General features: G+C 51.2%; 5 protein-coding genes across 5 annotated transcripts; 2 read left to right on the top strand and 3 right to left on the bottom strand.

Annotated features, from left to right (window-relative positions):
• Positions 1-291: 291 nt before the first annotated feature.
• COCCADRAFT_105318 (uncharacterized protein) lies at positions 292-2672 on the top strand (the record flags this gene model as incomplete). Its single annotated transcript, XM_007717605.1, has 2 exons — positions 292-725; positions 839-2672. The coding sequence occupies 2 exons, from the start codon at positions 292-294 to the stop codon at positions 2670-2672; spliced, it is 2268 nt and encodes a 755-aa protein (XP_007715795.1).
• A 931-nt stretch (positions 2673-3603) lies between these two features.
• Positions 3604-7787, bottom strand: COCCADRAFT_7962 (uncharacterized protein; the record flags this gene model as incomplete). Its single annotated transcript, XM_007717597.1, has 2 exons — positions 3604-7660; positions 7708-7787. The coding sequence occupies 2 exons, from the start codon at positions 7785-7787 to the stop codon at positions 3604-3606; spliced, it is 4137 nt and encodes a 1378-aa protein (XP_007715787.1).
• Positions 7788-8213: 426 nt separating this feature from the next.
• On the bottom strand, positions 8214-9409 carry COCCADRAFT_39790 (uncharacterized protein; the record flags this gene model as incomplete). The annotated part of the gene is made up of 4 exons (XM_007717604.1): positions 8214-8696; positions 8759-8942; positions 9006-9217; positions 9284-9409. 4 exons carry the CDS (start codon positions 9407-9409, stop codon positions 8214-8216), a joined length of 1005 nt encoding a protein of 334 aa, XP_007715794.1.
• Positions 9410-9902: 493 nt separating this feature from the next.
• COCCADRAFT_105311 (uncharacterized protein) lies at positions 9903-11339 on the bottom strand (the record flags this gene model as incomplete). The annotated part of the gene is made up of 2 exons (XM_007717603.1): positions 9903-10875; positions 10942-11339. The coding sequence occupies 2 exons, from the start codon at positions 11337-11339 to the stop codon at positions 9903-9905; spliced, it is 1371 nt and encodes a 456-aa protein (XP_007715793.1).
• A 1465-nt stretch (positions 11340-12804) lies between these two features.
• COCCADRAFT_39787 (uncharacterized protein) lies at positions 12805-18078 on the top strand (the record flags this gene model as incomplete). Its single annotated transcript, XM_007717602.1, has 5 exons — positions 12805-13417; positions 13482-14394; positions 15951-16007; positions 16068-17433; positions 17491-18078. 5 exons carry the CDS (start codon positions 12805-12807, stop codon positions 18076-18078), a joined length of 3537 nt encoding a protein of 1178 aa, XP_007715792.1.
• Between the last annotated feature and the right edge of the window lie 688 nt (positions 18079-18766).

Here is an 18766-nt window from a genome sequence, read left to right as displayed (position 1 = left end):
CTAATATTTCCGTAAAACACCAACAACGAAACAAATCAACAATCCCGCCCAGAATCCCTACATAATCGCGCCCACGACGCGCTCCTCAGATACCGCATTCAATCCCGGGCGCTGACTCACCTGCGCGCTTCACGACTTGTGCGGTTCGTATCGGTTTTGCAAGGCTGATATCCCGCACCGAGCCTCGTGAAGATTCTTTCTGTGACTCCCCGGGAGCAGCGGATACGCACCGCACAGAGCAACTCCCCAGAGAAAGCACTCCGATTTCCCGCCTGAATCACAAAAGTCCCCATGTCGAACCGCAAGCGACGCGCGCCAGTCGCATCCCCGCAGCCCCCCGCCCAGACGTACCAACACGATATCCCCGCACCGACCGATCAGTACATCAATTGGAATGACCCAGCAGTGGCTACCGACATGAATTTCACCGACCCACCACTGTACGACAACTACGGCCCGACCATGGGGACCGGCCACAATCGCGTCGTGTCGCTGGACGGGTACAATGACGGGACGGAGATGTCTGGCCAATTGGTACGACGAAACACCAACCAACAGCTTGCTCCTGCCCCGCGGCGTAGTCAGTGGGACGGATTCGCGAGCCCTCAGCAGCAGTGGGAAACGGTCGACGACGATGAAGAGCTGGAACAGAAAGCGGCTCTCGCTAAGAAGGATGCACAGGCAAAACGAAAGCAGATTCCGCCATTTGTGCAGAAATTGAGCAGGTGAGTAAGCCACTACTTGTTTTTCCTCGACAACTGACAGTACTCATATTTGGGAGTACCCAGATGTCGTGGATGTGTTTATAGTCGCGGAATAGTTGCTGATTTTTCTACAGTTTCCTCGACAATAACAAGAACGAGAATCTCATTCGATGGTCCGACGACGGGAACAGCTTCATTGTTCTGGACGAGGACGAATTTGCACGTACCCTGATTCCCGAATTGTTCAAACACAACAATTATGCATCCTTTGTTCGGCAGTTGAACATGTACGGCTTCCACAAAAAGGTTGGCTTGTCGGACAACTCGATGAAGGCCAGTGAGACCAAGGCAAAAGCGCCCAGCGAGTACTACAACAAATACTTCAAGCGTGGGCGACCAGAGTTACTGTGGCTGATCCAGAAGCCCAAAAACCCACCGACCGGACCAAAACGCAAACGCGACGAGGAAAACAAGGGCGACAGCGATGAAGACCGCAAGTATATCCAGGATACTGGAGGCGGTGGATATGTTGAAGAGGTGGCGGTCCGAGGAAATGAGCAGATGGCTATGATCCCACGGTCAGAGTACAACAGTCTACGGGTTGAGGTTAGGGAACTTCAGCAGCAGCAGAAACTCATTTCCAACGTCTTGACACAGATCAAGCGCCAGAACGAAGAGTTGTATTCTCGAGCAACATCGTTCCAAGCACTGCACGACCGGCACGAGAACTCAATCAACGCCATTCTGACATTTCTAGCAACCTTTTACAACAGGAGCCTAGAGGGTAACGCAAACGGTATGAATCTCGCCGACATGTTCCCTTCTGCGCGCCAACAACCCCACGGTAACGTAGTCGACGTGGACGACTATCCTATGCAAGATGCGCACAAGGCCTCGCAGTTGCAGAGAAACAAGAGGCCACTCGCAATCTTGCCCGCTCCCGCTTCCACCCAACAAGAATACCTTGCGCCAACCACAACGGGCCGCGCCACAACCGTAAGCCCCACAACGAGACCACTGGCAAGTCCCATCACGCGGCCGGGAAGTCGGCAACAGGGCTTGAGGCCCTCGGTGCCGGTCAATCGCCAACAATCTCAATCTGCTTTTCCGGACCAACAAGGAAGAGACAACATGCCGGGATCACACGTCAAGACCGAATCACCGTCCAATGGCGCATCTCTCCCCGGAAACGACGCAATCATGTCAGCGATACAAAACGCAAACGCTAGTGCTGGACAGTCAACCAACCAGACGCCAGACTTTGACTATGCGGCGGCTTTATCAAACTACCAGACCCAAGACGGACATGTGCCCCTCACCCAACAGCAACGAAACGACGTACTATCGCAGATCGTAAACAACACGGCTGCACAAAATACGGATAATGCCCTCACCAACCCCAACCCGCCAGAAGTGAGCCGCTTGCTCGACGATCTTGCTCAATACCAAGCGACTCAACAACAATTGGAAATGCTGCAGAAACTGTCGGATCAACAGAATTCCAAGATTCAGAACATACACGACCGAATATTGCCGCTTAGCCCAACGGGCCGAATTGAAGGCATTGGCGACCAGAATTCATATTTCGATCCCAATGGCCTTGGAGAACCTGGACAATATGACCTAAACATGGACAACTTTGTTCATGACGATGATTTCTTCACCGACAACCCCACCAATGCCGACGGTACACAAGCACACGTGAACGGCAACACCGTATTACCTGATTTCAACTTTGATGCTGCGGCCCCTCTAGACGAGCCTACCGCGGATACGTTCACATTTCCAGACATCAATGGTGGAGACGACCCCACGCACCTTGGTGTAGGAGTCATGGGAGATGATAGTACAGAGAGTAGCACCAGGGTCGATAGCCTGGGGAGCAGTACGACGACTAGCCCAGCAGCAACAGTCGAGGAAGTAGAAGACGAGACGAGGAAAAGAAGTCCTAAGAGGCGGAAGAAGTGAGCAGGTGCATTCTTGTCATTTCCTCTTGTCTTGCCTTGGTTCTTTTGGCTTACGCTTCTTTCCCAGAAATGGTAGGCCCTGTCGGCACGAAGCTTTTTTCCTTCGGTACAAGGTGGTTAAAGTCCCGAAATCCAGAGAAAACAAAGCGTTTCTTTTGTGTTCTCCAACTTCTTGAGGTTTCTTAGAGGAGACGAAGCATGGTCCTTTTTGTCATAAGAGCAGTCAGATTGGGTGGGAGACGAAAAAAGAGCCCGGGGGCACAGTAACCATCACCATTTTAACGACGTTACGAACAAACTCCAGGAGTACAGACGCAAACAGGATTGGCGCAAGGGAGGACGGGCGGGCGTTTTCTCATGGATGTACTTATCCTTTTTTTTTCTCTTTTATTTTTCACTACTTCTACTTTTTTTCCCCACCAACCCTTCTTCTAGTTATTCTCCTCTGCATACACACTCCCGAGATCAAGGGTGTCGGGGCTAGGCTGGCCCCCAAACTGCCGATATGTATGTACATGCATGTATAGTTTAGCAGCAAAGAAAGCAAAGCGGATAGCAGAAACAATATAAACTAGATACCCCAACTGATGTATTTTCTTTTGCTTGCCTTGTTTAATGTGTGTGTGTGTGTGTGTGTGTGTGTGTGTGTGGGTTCTTGGGCTTACGAGTTGAAGAGAAGAGATGAGGAGAAGAAAAAAAAAGAATTTGGTAGTGTGAACACATGGACATGTATGCAAATGATACTGAAATCTTATTCATTTAGCTAACAAAAACATAAAAAGCACATGTACAATCCCCCCCCCCCCATCTTTTCACCAACGCCTCTACATCTTACGCGATTGAAAACAAAATACACAATCACAAGTCTCTATCTATCCCTTTTTCAATCTTCATCTCAAACATTGCTCAGATTCGCTTCTCGCTAGCGTAATTTACATGCGCATACTCTCGGCAATAACCTTGTACTCTTTCCTCTTCTTCTGCATGCCCTTGCCCCCCAGCTTAACTTTGAGTACACCAATCCACTTGGCTAGGCCGGGGAAAAGCACTCTCTCGCTCACATATGCGAGGGCAAAATTGCCGAGGCCCAGGGTGAGGATGAAGATTTTGAAGGGGACATCCATGTAAGTGAGTTCCATGGCTTGCATGACCCATTTGGCGGGATCGAACAGCATGTACAGAGTAATTGCGAGGGTGACGAAGATGGTGGTGATGAAGGGGAGGTTACGGGACATGGGTTCGCGGTAGGGTTTGCCTACGCTGAGGACAACGGCCGATAGAATGTATTGGAAGCAGCTTGTCAAGAAAAGGGCCGTGTTTTGCGAGTTCAACGAGTTGCTGTGGTTCTTATCGATGACCGGTGGGAGGTACCACTCCTGTTTCTGGACAAAGTGGAAAGCAATGAACTGAGCCAGGATACAGAGGATCATTTGTCCAAGCAGCGGGGTAAGCACCTTGCGGGATACCAAATTTGCAGTTGGGCGTTTGCGACTGAGGATAGGGTATGCACCTGACCAACCCATGAAGATGGCGATGGGGAGGATAAGCAAGAGGTCGATAAAGAGGAACTGGAAGTCGCCAAGATTGCTGGCGCTGGCATACAGAAATGAGACGGAGCAAAACTGTATCGCGCTGTACAAGCTCATATACTTGAAGCAGCTGAAGCTTGTTACAAGCGCTGCGCGACCCTCTTTGATGACCTGAGGCACACAGCTAATGTCGAATTGGCGGGACGTAAAAGGAGCGGCAACTGATGCTTCAGCCTCGGAAAGAGAGATGCCCACGTCAGCGGCTTTGAGCGCTCCACAGTCGTTTGCACCATCACCGCAAAAGCCGACGCAGTAGTCAATTGATTGCAATTTCTCAACCAGTTCATGCTTCTCGTCGGGCGACATACGGGCGAAGACCTGACCGCAGACGAGCATCTCACGGAGCACGGATTCGGATGCGAAATCAACAATCCAGCGGAAGACATCACCACTTACTGCCAAGCTGTAGTTGCGCAGGTTGGAAATGTCATACGGAAGGGACACATCGGCCTCGGGTGGCGGTGGAAGAGGCTTGAGCGTCGTATCATCGAGCTTGAAAACCGGGTCATCGACACTTTCCCAACAAAGCTTCGACAAGGCGGTGCGTGAATCACCTTCTGCAAAGTGGGGGACAAAGCAATGGGCCGTCTTGTTGATCAGGCCGCATTCACGAGCAACACTGATGGCAGTAAGGATGTTGTCACCAGTACACATAACCTTGCGAATATTGGCGCGCTCAAGCTCTTCGATGACTGGAGCCGTGCTGTCCTTGAGCTTGTTCTCAAAAATGATGAAACCGACAAAGTCAAGGCCACTTTCGGCCTCTTCTCTCTTCATCTTTTGAGTCTTGAGCCAGTTGAGCTTTGGAATTGTCTTGGTAGCACAAGCGATGACGCGGAAGCCACGGTGCGTGTAAAAAGCGAGAAGCTCTTCATAATCAGTGGGGAAGCTGTCGGCACGGCAGATCTCTTTCATGACTTCAGGTGCGCCCTTGACGTAGACTTGGCCGCTCTTTGACCCGAACTGTCGCACAATAACACTAGCTCTCCGGAGTTGCGAGACAAACTCAAACGATTTGATGACGCCAAGCTCGACTTGCTTTCGGCTGGCCTCGTCTTCGACGTCATCGATATCATACTCGCGGCCTGGTGGTGGACGAGCAACGGACGGTGACAGTTTCTGCTCAGGGTCTTCATCGCCCGAGTTACCATTTTGCTCGCCTTCTTCGTAGCTCCAGCCAGTGAAGTCAAACATCTTGACGTCCAATGGGTCGCCGACTAGTTCGTTATCAATCTTGCGTAGTGAGTGACAAGTAGCCATGGTGTAGAGAATGGTTTTGTGGGCGTGGTATTCGACAGTTGGATCACGATCATGCTGCGACGCTGGTAAGATGTCATAGGAGTCTGGAAGAAGCTCGCTGAACCTATTGCGGGGCCGCTCAACTACACGGACACCCAGCACATCTAGGCCCTCTTCGGTGAGTGTTCCAGTCTTGTCGAAGCAGACGACATCAAGCTTGCCACCGACATTAACTCTTTGTGGACTGATACAGAAAATTTGCTTCTGTTTTAACCGCGAAAGTGCAAAGCTCGTACCGATAGTGAGAGTGGCCGGAAGAGCGGGAGGGACAACAATGGTAATCAAGTCGAGCGCGCGTACAACAATCAAGTGCCATTCAAGGCCGAGATGGACAAAGTTGATAAACGAGGCAACAAAGCCAATCATGGCAATCATAGCCATGACAGAGATGTACCGGAAAGAGTCACGGTAGAACTTGAAGCCCGAAGGCTTGGGGAAGAGCATTGATCTGACTAATGCGCCCTTGGTGGTGTTGAAGCCAGTTCGGACGACCATGGCCAATGCAGCAGCCTCATCGTCTACATGATCTTCGTGCGGTCTGCGGGCGCGGATGATCTTGGTTCCACTGAACAACATATGACGGGCAACCTCTGGATGAACGGCGGAAGCGCTAAGATCCAACAGATCCAGTGACTGGTTTGTGACGGGGATTTTGGACACGGGAATAGACTCGCCGGTCAGCATGCTCTCGTTGACGATGCAGTCTCCAGATAAGAGTAAACTGTCACATGGGAACTGTGTAAGTGCAGGATCGGTGACTTCGTAAACGTCTCCAGGTACGAGTTCTGCAGAATCGAGGTGCGTCCAGAAGCCACTGCGCAACACGCGTACTTCGCATTCGAACTTGGACACTTCGCGCAGGCGTCTCATGGAAGCCTTGGTCTCCACCAGTGTCGTGACGATACTAACGGCAGAAATGATGAAGATGGCACAGGCGTAGTAGTAGTACTCGTCGAGAGACCAGAGGATCAAACTGGCAATCTGGAAAACATAGAAGGGATGAAAAACCTCGTCGACCAAAAGCTGGCCGACCGTCTTCTCGGCGATGTCGATCATGTTTTTGCCAAAGACTAACTCCCGGTAGTCGCGCTCATCGTTGTCGAGACCCTCACGGAGAGCCAGGACATCGGTCCAGCTGGGGTCTTTCCAGGTATTGGCCAGCACAAATTTGTCCTTGATGGGGTGGTAGACGAAGCGGATGTAGCGGTAGTCCAAGCATCGAAGCTCGCGAATAAGCGGATCGTCGTCTTCGTCCCATTCTCTCGGACGGCCTTTTTCGGGGTCTCCGAACACGGTGGACAGCGAGCGTCCATAGGTTTGGCGACTGATGTTCTGTACCGCAAATTCTCCCCACTGGTTCTCGACGACAATCCAGTCGCACTCTTTCAAGGGCGCACTCTTTCCCACAATGGCTACTCTCCATCGTGGCAACCATCTGAACATGAGCCAGCCGAGACCCAGTGTGGCGGCGCACAGCAGCGCATACAGGGCGTATCCAAAGGGCGACGTTTTAAAGCCAGCAACGACAATGGTCAAGTCTTCGGTCATGATGTAAATCTTCTGGTTCGACCTGCGTCCTCTCCAGTCGGCGCCCGAACCCGCGCTGCTTGTTGACGAGCGCCTTCGTAGCAGCGGTCGCTCCGATGATTTCCTGCTGCCACCACTTGACTTGCGCCGTGAGCCACTCGACTTGCGCCGTGATGGCGAGGGTGAGGGCGAGGACGACGACAAGCCTGCCTCAAGATCCTCCGTTTCTTCGCCATTCTCATCGGCGTAGCCATTGTATACACTTTCGCCATCTTCCAGTATGGCGCTATCCTCGTCATCAGTGCCCTCGCCCGAATCCTGCTCTTCGTCATAGAATGCGAAACTCGTCAGACTGGCGCTCGAGTCTGCGCGCGAACGGCGGTGTCGGAATCCAGATACACTCGTAGGGACGCTCTCGCTCATGGGACCGGAGAAGACCTGGATAGTTTTGGGCGTCAGCTGCTGGCCAGGCTTCTTACTACCGCGAGGCTTGTACGGGGGACGGGGAGGGGCCATGGACGCGAGTTCGTATACCTCATCTTGGGCCATTTCGACATCTTCCATGAAGCTTGCCCTAGGCCAATTAGTCGCGCATGGCCTCAAGCTGCCTGCAGCACATACTCGCTGATATGGGAGCCACGGCGGTACATGCCGCTTCTCCTTCGTGACGATCGCCGGTCGGGACTCTCACTGTCTGCCATGATGACGTTGGGCGAGTTTTCCTTTGATTGAACTATCTGGCCATGGCGCGCATGGGGGAGAGTGAGAGGAAAGAAAGAAACTCCAAGTTTTCCAGGTCGCGTCTCGGTTCGGCAGAGTTGGAGGATGATAGTCGGCCGTGCTTTGCTAGCTATGACGAAACACGGTTACTTCCGCTAGTCAGGGCCCAGCCTCCATTTACGGTACTTTGATCCCGACACCACCACCGCAATAATATTTGAGATGGCCTTCAAAAGGAACAAACATTTTCAAAATGCAAGCTATGGTTATAGCGAGACGCATTTCGTATTGGCTTATATTGCTCATTCTCTGACTATCTGAGATTGGCAGTTGAGCGACATTGTGGAATCAAACATGTGTTAGCAGTACTCTAATTTGACCAACCAGCAACTATCTACTGCAAAAACCTATGACCCTCTCTTCGCCCTCACAAACGCCTCTGTATCATCCAATGCATCTTGAACCGCCTTGATTGTGCCAGGCGGAAACCCGATAAACCCGTGCGGCGCCCCGTGATAAATCTTGACTGTACTTTCGTTTCCCCACATAGCCCACTTGCTACCCATCATGACACTATCATCTAGCAGCGGATCTTCACTTCCACATGTGAACAGCGCAGGCGGCAACTTCTTTCCCCTCAAGTCAGCCCAAAATGGGCTTATCGACGGGTCGCGGCGCTGCTCTTCCGTCGTGTTGGGGAGCAAGGCGTCAATGTACGATTTCATGACATCGTGGTCGATTACCAAATGTGTCTCGTGGTGCAAGACGTGTGGCAGAAATGAGGACATGTCGAAGCAGCCAAAATGAAGGAGTAGGCCTTTGAATGCAAATTCTGGCATTGTTTCCAGCAAATGCAAGGCAACTAGGCAGGCGAGATGACCTCCAGCAGACTATGTGTATTCGTCAGCTTTCAAGTTTTGGCTTGGTTAGGATGATTTGAGGATATCCATACTTCACCACCTGTGAACATCAACTCTCCGCCAAAGACTGTTGGTCCGTTCTTCACTAGCCACTCAGCGGCGTCATAACAGTCTTCTGCGCCTGCGGGCCAGGGGTCCTCTGGCGCAAGCCGATATCCAATTGACACAACTGTAACGTCAAAATGGTCGGCCATGTACTTGAGATACGGATCTTGGCTTCACAAAATGGGTCAGTTTCTTCTGTTTGTTGTGCGTCTTAAGAAACTATCGTAAACCTACTAAGCCTCGCTCATCAAAACCCATCCACCGCCGTGGATGTGCATGTGAATGCCATTGCTCTTACCGCTGCTCGGCTTGAAGACACGGTATGGAATCTCTCTTCCGGCTTCTCGCGAAGGCAGCGCTCCGTTGACACCTTCAGGGAGAACAATGGGTTTTGGCAATGGCGTCTTGCCCTCCCATCTCATCTTTCGGTATTCTGCCGCGCCAACCTTTTTTGCACGTAAGTCCCATAGCCAAAAATCTAATGAGAAGTGTATGTGAAAATCAATACATACCTCATACCATCTTGGCCCATCTGCCCATATCTTGATCAATTTGTCGTTAAACTCCAGCGTCTGTTTGTCGATGGTGCTGCGATCAAACTTGGATGCATCTACCGTCACATCCGATTTCAGCGTCATTATCAAATCGTATGTAGTAACTATGGCTTTTGGCTGTCTCTTTTCTGACTTCAACAAACGCGGCCTTGGGTTAAGGAGAAAGAACAAAAGTCTTGAAACGAAGAAAGAATGTAAAGGCCACCTAGAAGACGTACATGTTATTACTGCCGTAATGGCAATGTGACACCTCCATCCGTGTTCGGCTCCGATAGGCCATGGAGGTGGGGGCGGGGTACGACGTTGAACAGCCACGCTCCCAGCTATCTCCGTCGCTCGCATTAGAGAGAGCCGCTCCGTACCTGCATGTCGGCTTACTGGATTGGACGGAGCCGGAAGATAGCATGACTCTTGACAATTGACAATGCCATGTAACGTCGCATCGCTCACCCAGGCCGGGCACTAGCAAAGGACCGACATGATACGTTTATCTCGTGCAAACAAAAGACCGGGGATAGGGTAGACGAGCAAACTTGTATTTGATAGGATATCCAAGGAAATTAGTAATTACACACTTTCATCGCCCAACTTTGGACTGCATCCTACTCGATGATATCGACGTATGTCCATTGACCTGCCCTCCCTTTACTCGCGGTTTGGTCTGCCGCTTGTCCGGGACAAACATCGACTTGATGACTGATAAAACAATCGCTGCGGTCCGGAAGGGATACATGGAGATATCCCAGACCAGTTGCAACATGCTACTAATTGTCTCAGCTATCCAACTAATTGTCACAGTGATGATGCCTGGGCGGTGGTCAGTTCTGGCTGCGGCGGCAGCAAGCGCAAGCGTATCTTGAAGGCGAGCCTCCAGGTCTTGAAAACGGGCCTCAATCTGAAGGGTTTGCGCCATATGGCGCTTCTCATATCGTCTGACGGCGCGATTGAGCGCATCGAGTTGCAGTTGCGTAGTCTGGCGGATTTCGGTGCTGAGCTTCTCTACGTCTACCTGGTTGGTATTTTTGTTGTTGGAGGAGGACGCGCCGTCGAGACGGCTTTCGAGCTCGGCTATACGCTGCGAAAGTTGTTGCGCATCGGCGGGTCGAATTGGACCCCTCGGCGCATCTCGCACAATGCGCTGTAGGTGTAATATGCGCTCAGTACGCATCTTGATTAGACGATTGACTGGCGGAATCTCTGCGATCAGTAGGAAGATGCTCAGGTTGGCGTCGGAGACTATGCCTTCGGCGCGCATCAACTGCCCTCGCACGGTATGCATGAGGAGCGCCCCGAGAAGCGGACCCAGGAAACATCCAACAAACGCCAGTAGCTCTGATCGCTTCAGAGCCTCGCGAGCCTCTTGCTGTGCTGGCGATGTCACTGAAGGCGCAGGGCTCATGTCACCCTGCTCCTGGCTTGCTCCGTCGCCAACACCCTCGGCTATGTCATGTACGTCGTTTTCGTTTACTTCATGGATGGTGTCATCGTATGTTTCGTCGTCGGCTTCATCGCTGATGTATCGTCTTTGCTGGGCATCATGGTAACAGTCCCTGCGTCCTGTCAGTGAGGCTCGTTCTGTCCACGCTCTCCGCCCGCAATGGCTGGCTGCAGCTTACCATGGCACCTTGACACTCAAGTGCAGGAACCAGCCCGCCAACACCAATATCAGCACATCAGTCGCAATCACAGCGCCGTTCTCCACCGTCAAGCCTATAATGGCAGGCACAACCGCAGCCACGACAGGCAGCGCAATCCACCGTGAAGGCTCATCCGAGGCGGCATCTTGCCTGTCCATGTCATACTTGACACCCGTCCTCGGTAGGTTGTCTGTTGAGGACCAGAGCGAGGGTCGCGTGTCCGAGAGGTCTGATACAAGAGAACTGCGGCGGCGAGAGACTGCAGTGGGTGGCGTCGACGGCTGTACACTCTCGCCAAAGATGGCAGCGCGGTTCAGCATCCTCTGGCGTAGCTGGGGAGTAATGGCATGGCTCTCGGATGAGGGCGCGCCATCCATTGCGAGGGCGTGGCAGGCGAGAGTTGGCTAACAGGCAAATGCCGTGTATCTATGTACGTATGTAGTATGTATGTACAACGTCACCGTCAAGACACTCGGGGCGATGGCGGGAAAAAGCCGCCGCTGCTCAGATGCGTGTATCGATGTGATCCTGCTAATGGGCACAGGCGCTGGCAATGCATAGCTGAAGCCGTGGGCGAGTCTCCCATGCGCCAGGCCGGCGGTCGTGTGCCGTAGGTAGTGGAAGACGCCTCGGGTCTCCCAGGTGGTTTACGTCATCCGATACTTAGTACCCGCCGGTGCGAGCAGTCGCAATCGTGTATTGGATACATACATCCATACATGTGTATGTATGTAGCTAGAACGAGCATTGCTGTCGAGCCTCTTTACTTCTGCCATTTTGCTTTCCGCGGGCAGTTGAGATGCCAATGGTCCAGCCGTCTTCTCAACGTCAGATGATTGCGCGTCTCCCCGTCCCATCTGCCATCGGCAACCATGCACCATCGGATTCGCAATCCCTGTCACATTGCAGTCGGACCGCCTGAACACAACGCGCTACACGGGAAGAAGCAACACTGTGAGCTGTACTTGGTGGGAAACAGCCACGCAAAGCCATAAGCACCATTGACTCAATCGAGCAGCTTGTCGTTGCTTCTGCTGCCTGGTCCCACCCTCCCGAGATACTCCCCTAATCACCATCTTCTCCAGGACACCGGCCTCCAGATTCTGACAAAACAGGAAGCTGCATGCACTACCTATACACAAGTACCGACACATGTTTACCCCCTGGAGTTGGTAACCTTGCTCGACGTGACAAGACCCCTCACTTTGGATAAATGCCATCTGTACTCCCTGATCTGCACTGAGCCACAGAAGCGAACTCAACACATAAAGTGCACATGAAATGCTCTGTCATTGCCTCAGTCATAATCACAAACATGTCTCGCCTCCCATCTGCTGGATTTCTATTCAGAATGAACCGTCTTCGTCACTTTTCCTATTCAGACCCAAAAACGGATTGGTGAAAGTCTCACCTCAATCACCACCGACTCCGCGACTACAACCAGGCATCACCTACACCAATTCCCCCTGTGTCGGTGCGACGGAACAGTCTGTTTGAACAAGTCTCCAAACGACTCGACGAGTGGCTCTGCCAAGATGGCCGTGGAGCAAAACGACCGACTTTCACCACTCAAGTGAGCGTAAGTCATCCAACAGCACCTATTGACCATTATTAGAGATTGAGACATCAACTCAGTCTATTGAGTTCTCTGCCGCGCTCACCCACAGTACGAGCTCACGAAAGCTGCGAGGCTCGAGACGGACTTCTTGCCAAACTCTACGTTACCCATATACGTTCCTCAATCTCGACTTTCCCATAAATTTACTCGACACGCCCTAACAAATTTCTTGTGTCGTAGCATCGCTCATATTCGCCCATTCTCCAAGACCGACAACCTAAGCGATGCCGTCCGGGGCGGTAGATGTCCTCGACAGTGGCACAGCCTACCCGAAAGGGTACTCGATGGATGCTCCCATCTACACCCAGGCAATTCTTTTCCCAGCCTTCGCTTTCCCAGCATGGATACTCTGCGTTCCAGCAATGGTCTGGCACTTCCGGCAAGCCAACATTGCCGCTGGTTCAAACGTACTATGGATCATCCTTCACAACTTCTTCAACTCCATCAACGCTCTCATATGGCCGCGCGACAATCTGCTCGAATGGTGGGATGGCAATGTATGGTGCGACATCCATGTGCGGATCCAGGTTGCGAGCTACGTAGGCGTTGCAGCATCTGCGGCAATGATCACGCGCAAGCTGGCTAGGGTCATGGACACTCGCAACATTACCGTCTCAAGCAGTCGCAACAGCAGGATCAGAGAGAAGGTTTGGGAATTAGTATGGTGCTGGGGAGCCCCAATGGTCCTGGCCATTGTTTACTACGTCGTTCAACCGGCTCGCTACACCATCTACAGCATCGTGGGCTGTCAATCTACCTATGATAATTCATGGCCAAGCCTCGTCCTGAGTATCATGTGGTTTCCAATCACCATGGCCTTTGCCACGTTTTGGTCGAGTGAGTCTTTTCTCCTGGATGACATCCATATGTTGATCAGGTCGCCGCTAACATAGCCAAACAGTCTTACTTGTATATCGACTCTATCGCTACCGAAAAGAGTTCCACAGCCTGGTCGTCGCTCAGAACACCACAACATCTCGTTTTGTCCGACTCTTCATTCTCAGCATGACAATCAGCCTGGTTTATCTCACTTATTCCATCTACATCACTGTTGAAGCTTCTTTTGTCCTGACTGAATCGTACTCCTGGTCCTATGTCCATGACCCAGTCAGATTCAACACCATCATTCACGTACCAGTGCAAGGCAAGGTCTCCTACGACAAATGGATCCAGGTGATTACTGGATACGTTGTCTTTCTGCTCTTCGGCACTGGCGTTGATGCATACAACTTCTACAGAAAGGCCATGGTCAGCATGGGCCTAGGCAAAGTATGGCCGAGTCTGCACGAGCCGAGACGGAATGGGCAGCGAACGCCCTCGAGCTTTATAGCTGCCAGATCATGGACCAGCAGTGTATCGAGCAAGGCAAAAAGTTTGCTTTGGTCATCCAAATCTGATTCCACCGCCTCGGTTGGCGATGCGTACGCCGACTTTCCTCGCAGCAACTCTGTCGCCCTGGACTCTTTCCCGGCTGTGAGTAACGGCGATGCCGAAACCGCACTGATTACAGGAAGCCAAGGTCAGACTGAATCCTCTACCCCGCCGATACGGCCGTCCTCCTTCAAGCGATGGTTTGCTCGTTCCAATATTGGTGGTTCAGTGCTACCGTTATTCAATTACCGCAACATCACTGAAGTTGCAATCAATGACACAGCCAAATTGCCAGTCCCGGTCACGTCGCCTGGTGTGCACGCCCACGTTTGGGCTGGCGAGGACGCTCCTACCGGGCGGGCTAGCGAGGGCGAAGGTGTTTTTGTCTCACGTGAAGTGTATCAACATCGACATGACTTGCACGACAAAGAGAGTGACTCAAAGTCAACTTACCTCTGGGTCAATGGCAAGGTTTGATCATCTCATCCTTTGCGTACTTCGTAGCAGGAGCTTAGCTATCATGTTCGAGAGCGCTGTGCGCATAAAGCGTGGGTGGTCCTCTTCGGCAGTCATTCACTTCTCTCAGAAGCAGACTTTGGCAATGGAAAATTTCCTTGTCTACTATTTTTTTCTCCCTAAATTACATTAATGACACCAATATTGAAGCTGCATCTATACCAGCTCAATGTTCACATCCACAATGACCAAGAGATGCTCAAGTATGCACATGTGCACCCATGGACTGCGCAATCTTCAAAATGCACAAGGAACGTAAGTACGCATACGACCTTTGGCCTTCTGGCGCTCTCTCGTCTTGACCAAGCCCTTTTCCAAACGTCCGTTGTTTCTCGGTTAACACCAAGTTCACACGAAGCGTTTTATTACATCATAACACCTCAGCTGAGCTCAGTCCTCGGCATGTCATTCTCTATCACGCGACATCACGCACACAAACAGCAAGCGAGGGGCAATTGTCGTGAAGCATTTTTGATTCCGTTGTCGCATGTTCACATGGTGACAGGCCAGTCAAAGGCAAGCATCCACAGCGGGACGCGAACCGGTGTTAGAGAGACCGTCGTAATCTCATGTTCAAGTAAACTCCCAGAGAACCTCAACGTGCCACATGGGCAATTGACCAGCCTCCCATAACGTTCCTCAATCCGGCACAATCGTTTCCTCCCGAGAAAAATCATTGATAGCTCGCGTGTGGCATCCGACCGTATGACGTAACGGGGGGTCGGAATGCGCGTTGCAGCAAGATGGCGCAAACTAGGCGGAAGGCTGTGCGCAAAAAACAAGTCGTTCGTCCATCATTTTGGATCAGAGTTGAGGCGATGGGCTGCTGAGATCGAGGGGCGAGTAGTTTATTTGCTGCAAACCTGGTTAATTCCATGCACAAAGCCATGTTGGCATTGGCGTCACTTACGAACGAGCCCTCGTCTTTCTTCTCTTGCGCTTGAGACGTCGAACACGCTTCTTCCTCCATTTGGCTCTCATCTTGTCGGCGGGCTGTGGAGTGAGGTCAGCGGCTGCAATTGATAGATGGTGGATTGATTGAAGGGCAGAGACGCTCGCAAAGCGAGAGCGACGCTGAGCTGTGCATTACAGAGGACATGGTAGCCCGCGGAGAGTAACTTACATTGCTGTCTAGATGAGTGTCGTGAGTGTAGAACAAAGGTTCAAGGTTGACTGAACGAAATACCTAGGTGGGAGCGGGGCTCGCTTAGCCAAAGCGGTTTAGCGGCCCAACCTTGAGCAGGTGCCAAGTTCACGCGCGTCGCGTCACTTTTTCTTCCTGGGAGCCTCGCACAGACATTGATTCATGGACATACGACATTACTTTAGTATCGATGCAGTATTGATAACGATACGCCATGGCAGGCCAGATGGTAGGATGGCTGCATGTTGTTGTGGCTGGTGATGACGCTCGCGGTGCGCTGCAGCTCATTCTCCATTGAGCCATGGCCAGCATACTAACCAACATAGGAACCCAACGCAGTGCTATCGAGGTTTGCGGTAACGAGCACTTCTACCTTGGGAGAGACACCGAGCTCTGGTGAGACGAAGGCGCTAGCCACCTTGGCCGTGGCGTGGCATGATCTGACCTCATCTACAGTCGCTATACGTGGTGTGACGATCTTACCGTTTCTCGGCTGCATCTGCGCATCCACTGCATTCTTTATGAACAAGACCCGATCTCTAACATCGCACCCTTTGTATATGCGACTGACCTATCAGCCAATGGCACCTACTTGAAGAAGCGTGATCCCGGATCTGTTCCATGCCAGGATGATGAGATTCTCATGGGCCGCAATAACACCTTCCTTCTGGGTCATGGGGACGAGCTCAATATCTCCGATACTATCGCACTGATCTACTTGTCGAAAAGTCCCGTGCAATCTGTTGACATGACACCTACCCAGGAAATGGAAATTCAAGCGTTCAGCTCGCGATATCTCGTCACTACCCGCATGCTGGGTGAAGGCGGATATGGCAAGGTACTCGTGGGCGTAGTTCGAGAAACCCAAAAACAACTCGCTTGCAAAGTTGTCCGACTAGATAGACTTCCTATGAACACGGTGAGTTCGCCAATAGCCGGTCGAGACCAGCATGCGCCCCAGCCAAGGGACCGATGTCATCGAGAGTTCAAGATTCTCAAAAATCTTAGCCATCCTAACATTATCGCCCTCGAAAAAGTATTTTGCAGCCATGACAACATCTACATATTCCAGGAGCTCATAACCGGCGGTGACTTGTTTTCTTTTCTGGAATTCAAAGGCGGTCGTCTCGATAGCACACAAGCGTCAGCTATCGTTTTTCAAATCTTGAAGGGGATCGAGTATCTACACAAACTAGGCATTGTACATCGAGACCTCAAACCTGACAATATCTTGATGTCGTCACTAGAAGACACAGCCCGCGTCGTCATTGCCGACTTTGGCAATTCGCGATTTCTTCCCTGTGAGAGCAACCAAGCCACTAAATACCAACGAATGTTTTCGCATGTCGGCACTTTGGAATATGCAGCGCCGGAAATTCACCACGCTAACCCAGTCATTCCGGCGGGAAATGGGTACTCGAAGAGTGTAGATATGTGGTCTGTCGGCTCGCTCACAGCTACTATCCTCTCAGGCGATCACTTGTTTACCGATCGCAATCATCCTGACTACCATAAGAATCCACAAGGCGTCATTGTGGGGCTCGTAGCCATCTGCGACTTGAGCGCTCTTGACGATGAACATCATCCATCATGGAGGCTGATCGGTCTTCACCCAAAGGATTTCGTTAGGAAGCTGCTGGTACTGAATGAAGAAAGCAGGATGACGGCTACTAAGGCTCTGAACCATTCTTGGTTTACATCTCAATCGGAGAGCCTTGAAAAGCAGTATGCCTCCTCAATTGCGAACTGGAAACCTCAAAAAAGAGACCTTCAGCTTGTCGAAGACATAAGCAGGCTCTTGCCTAACTCTGTGATCAACGATGTACCCGGTGGACTCTCGTGTCAAGCCATTAGATCTGAAAGCAATACCCCACCCCAGTTTGATACAACCGCTTACCTAACTTCAAAAGATCCAGTTGTCCGGTCGCCTTGCCCAAAACAAGTCTCAAGCTCGCCAATAGTCCGAAATGAAACCCCAGATGTGGATGACCATGCACGCGCGAGATGTGATAAGAAATGTTGTTCGAAACACCAAGAGTACATACCTGCATTCAACAGCGATCTACAGTCTTACCAGAATTCAATCCTTCTAGCCGCTGAGAGAGAGGATGGGTCTTACCGGCACAGAAAGCATGTTTGCAAGCGTGGAATGCCATCTAAGAAACGTAGCAAGCTCGTTGGTAGCCTTATCCTCCATGGCTCGTTTTGTGGAGCTGTGCCCGATATGTATGAAAGCAGTGCAAACGACAGTGGGAATCTTATTGATTTGGTTCATATCAGCAACACACCGATTGAAGAACAGGTGCGCCACGCGGAAAAAATCGAACGAAAATGCGAAAGAAATACCAAATTGTACCCAGACCAGTGTACGGACCAGGCTTCACGGCAGCTGGCGGAGCAGACACATGATTCGGTTCTAGTACCCGAAACACCCCCAGAATTGCTCTTCATGGACCCGCGATTGTAAGAATCAGTGCGAAACTTACATCAACAGTCCAAATATATGTGATTCGAGGCCGGCAATATCACGCATACTTCTGCTCGTAAGGGACGACCGAGACACTCACATTGCGGACGTTAATTTATGTTCCTCGATCTTCGGATGACATATATAACGATGAAAGCAATCTACAAAGCATCTCCATGCAAGCCAAAGTGAAGATCCATTATCGCATTTCATTGTCGGGACTATACTACCATAAGAGCCTAGCATTTATCTCTCCAAGGTGATCTCCGAACCCTGGGGAGGCTTTTTGATATCACCTGATGACCATGTATGATAGCATCAATGTTGAGATTTGCATTTTACGCTCACTGGAAAGCTAGCGGATGTGTCATGGTCAGTGAAGCATCCGGTCTCTTTCCTCTAAATGTAGCCCTGATCGACGTACATGACAAAAATGGCTATGAACAATATGGCGCTACTGATATCATCATTAAAACTTCTAAAGTGACTTGGGTTTCCCCATAATAATGTTGCTCTACGTTTGAATCCCAATATACGTGAACGTTTTCGAGTAATGCCAACTTTTCAATTATTGTGTGCCTGATGAGAAAGAAAGCAAGGGGTCATGAAAGGAGAAAGCCATTTTCAGTGTGTAGGTGAGGCTTGTCACAACATTTTCAATTTTTCCTGGAGGAGGTATCTTGGACGA

This window comes from Bipolaris zeicola (assembly GCF_000523435.1).
Source record: "Bipolaris zeicola 26-R-13 unplaced genomic scaffold scaffold_187, whole genome shotgun sequence".
Taxonomy (NCBI): domain Eukaryota; kingdom Fungi; phylum Ascomycota; class Dothideomycetes; order Pleosporales; family Pleosporaceae; genus Bipolaris; species Bipolaris zeicola.
The sequence above is the reverse complement of the archived record's forward strand: the minus strand, read 5'-3'. Positions and strand labels throughout refer to the sequence as shown.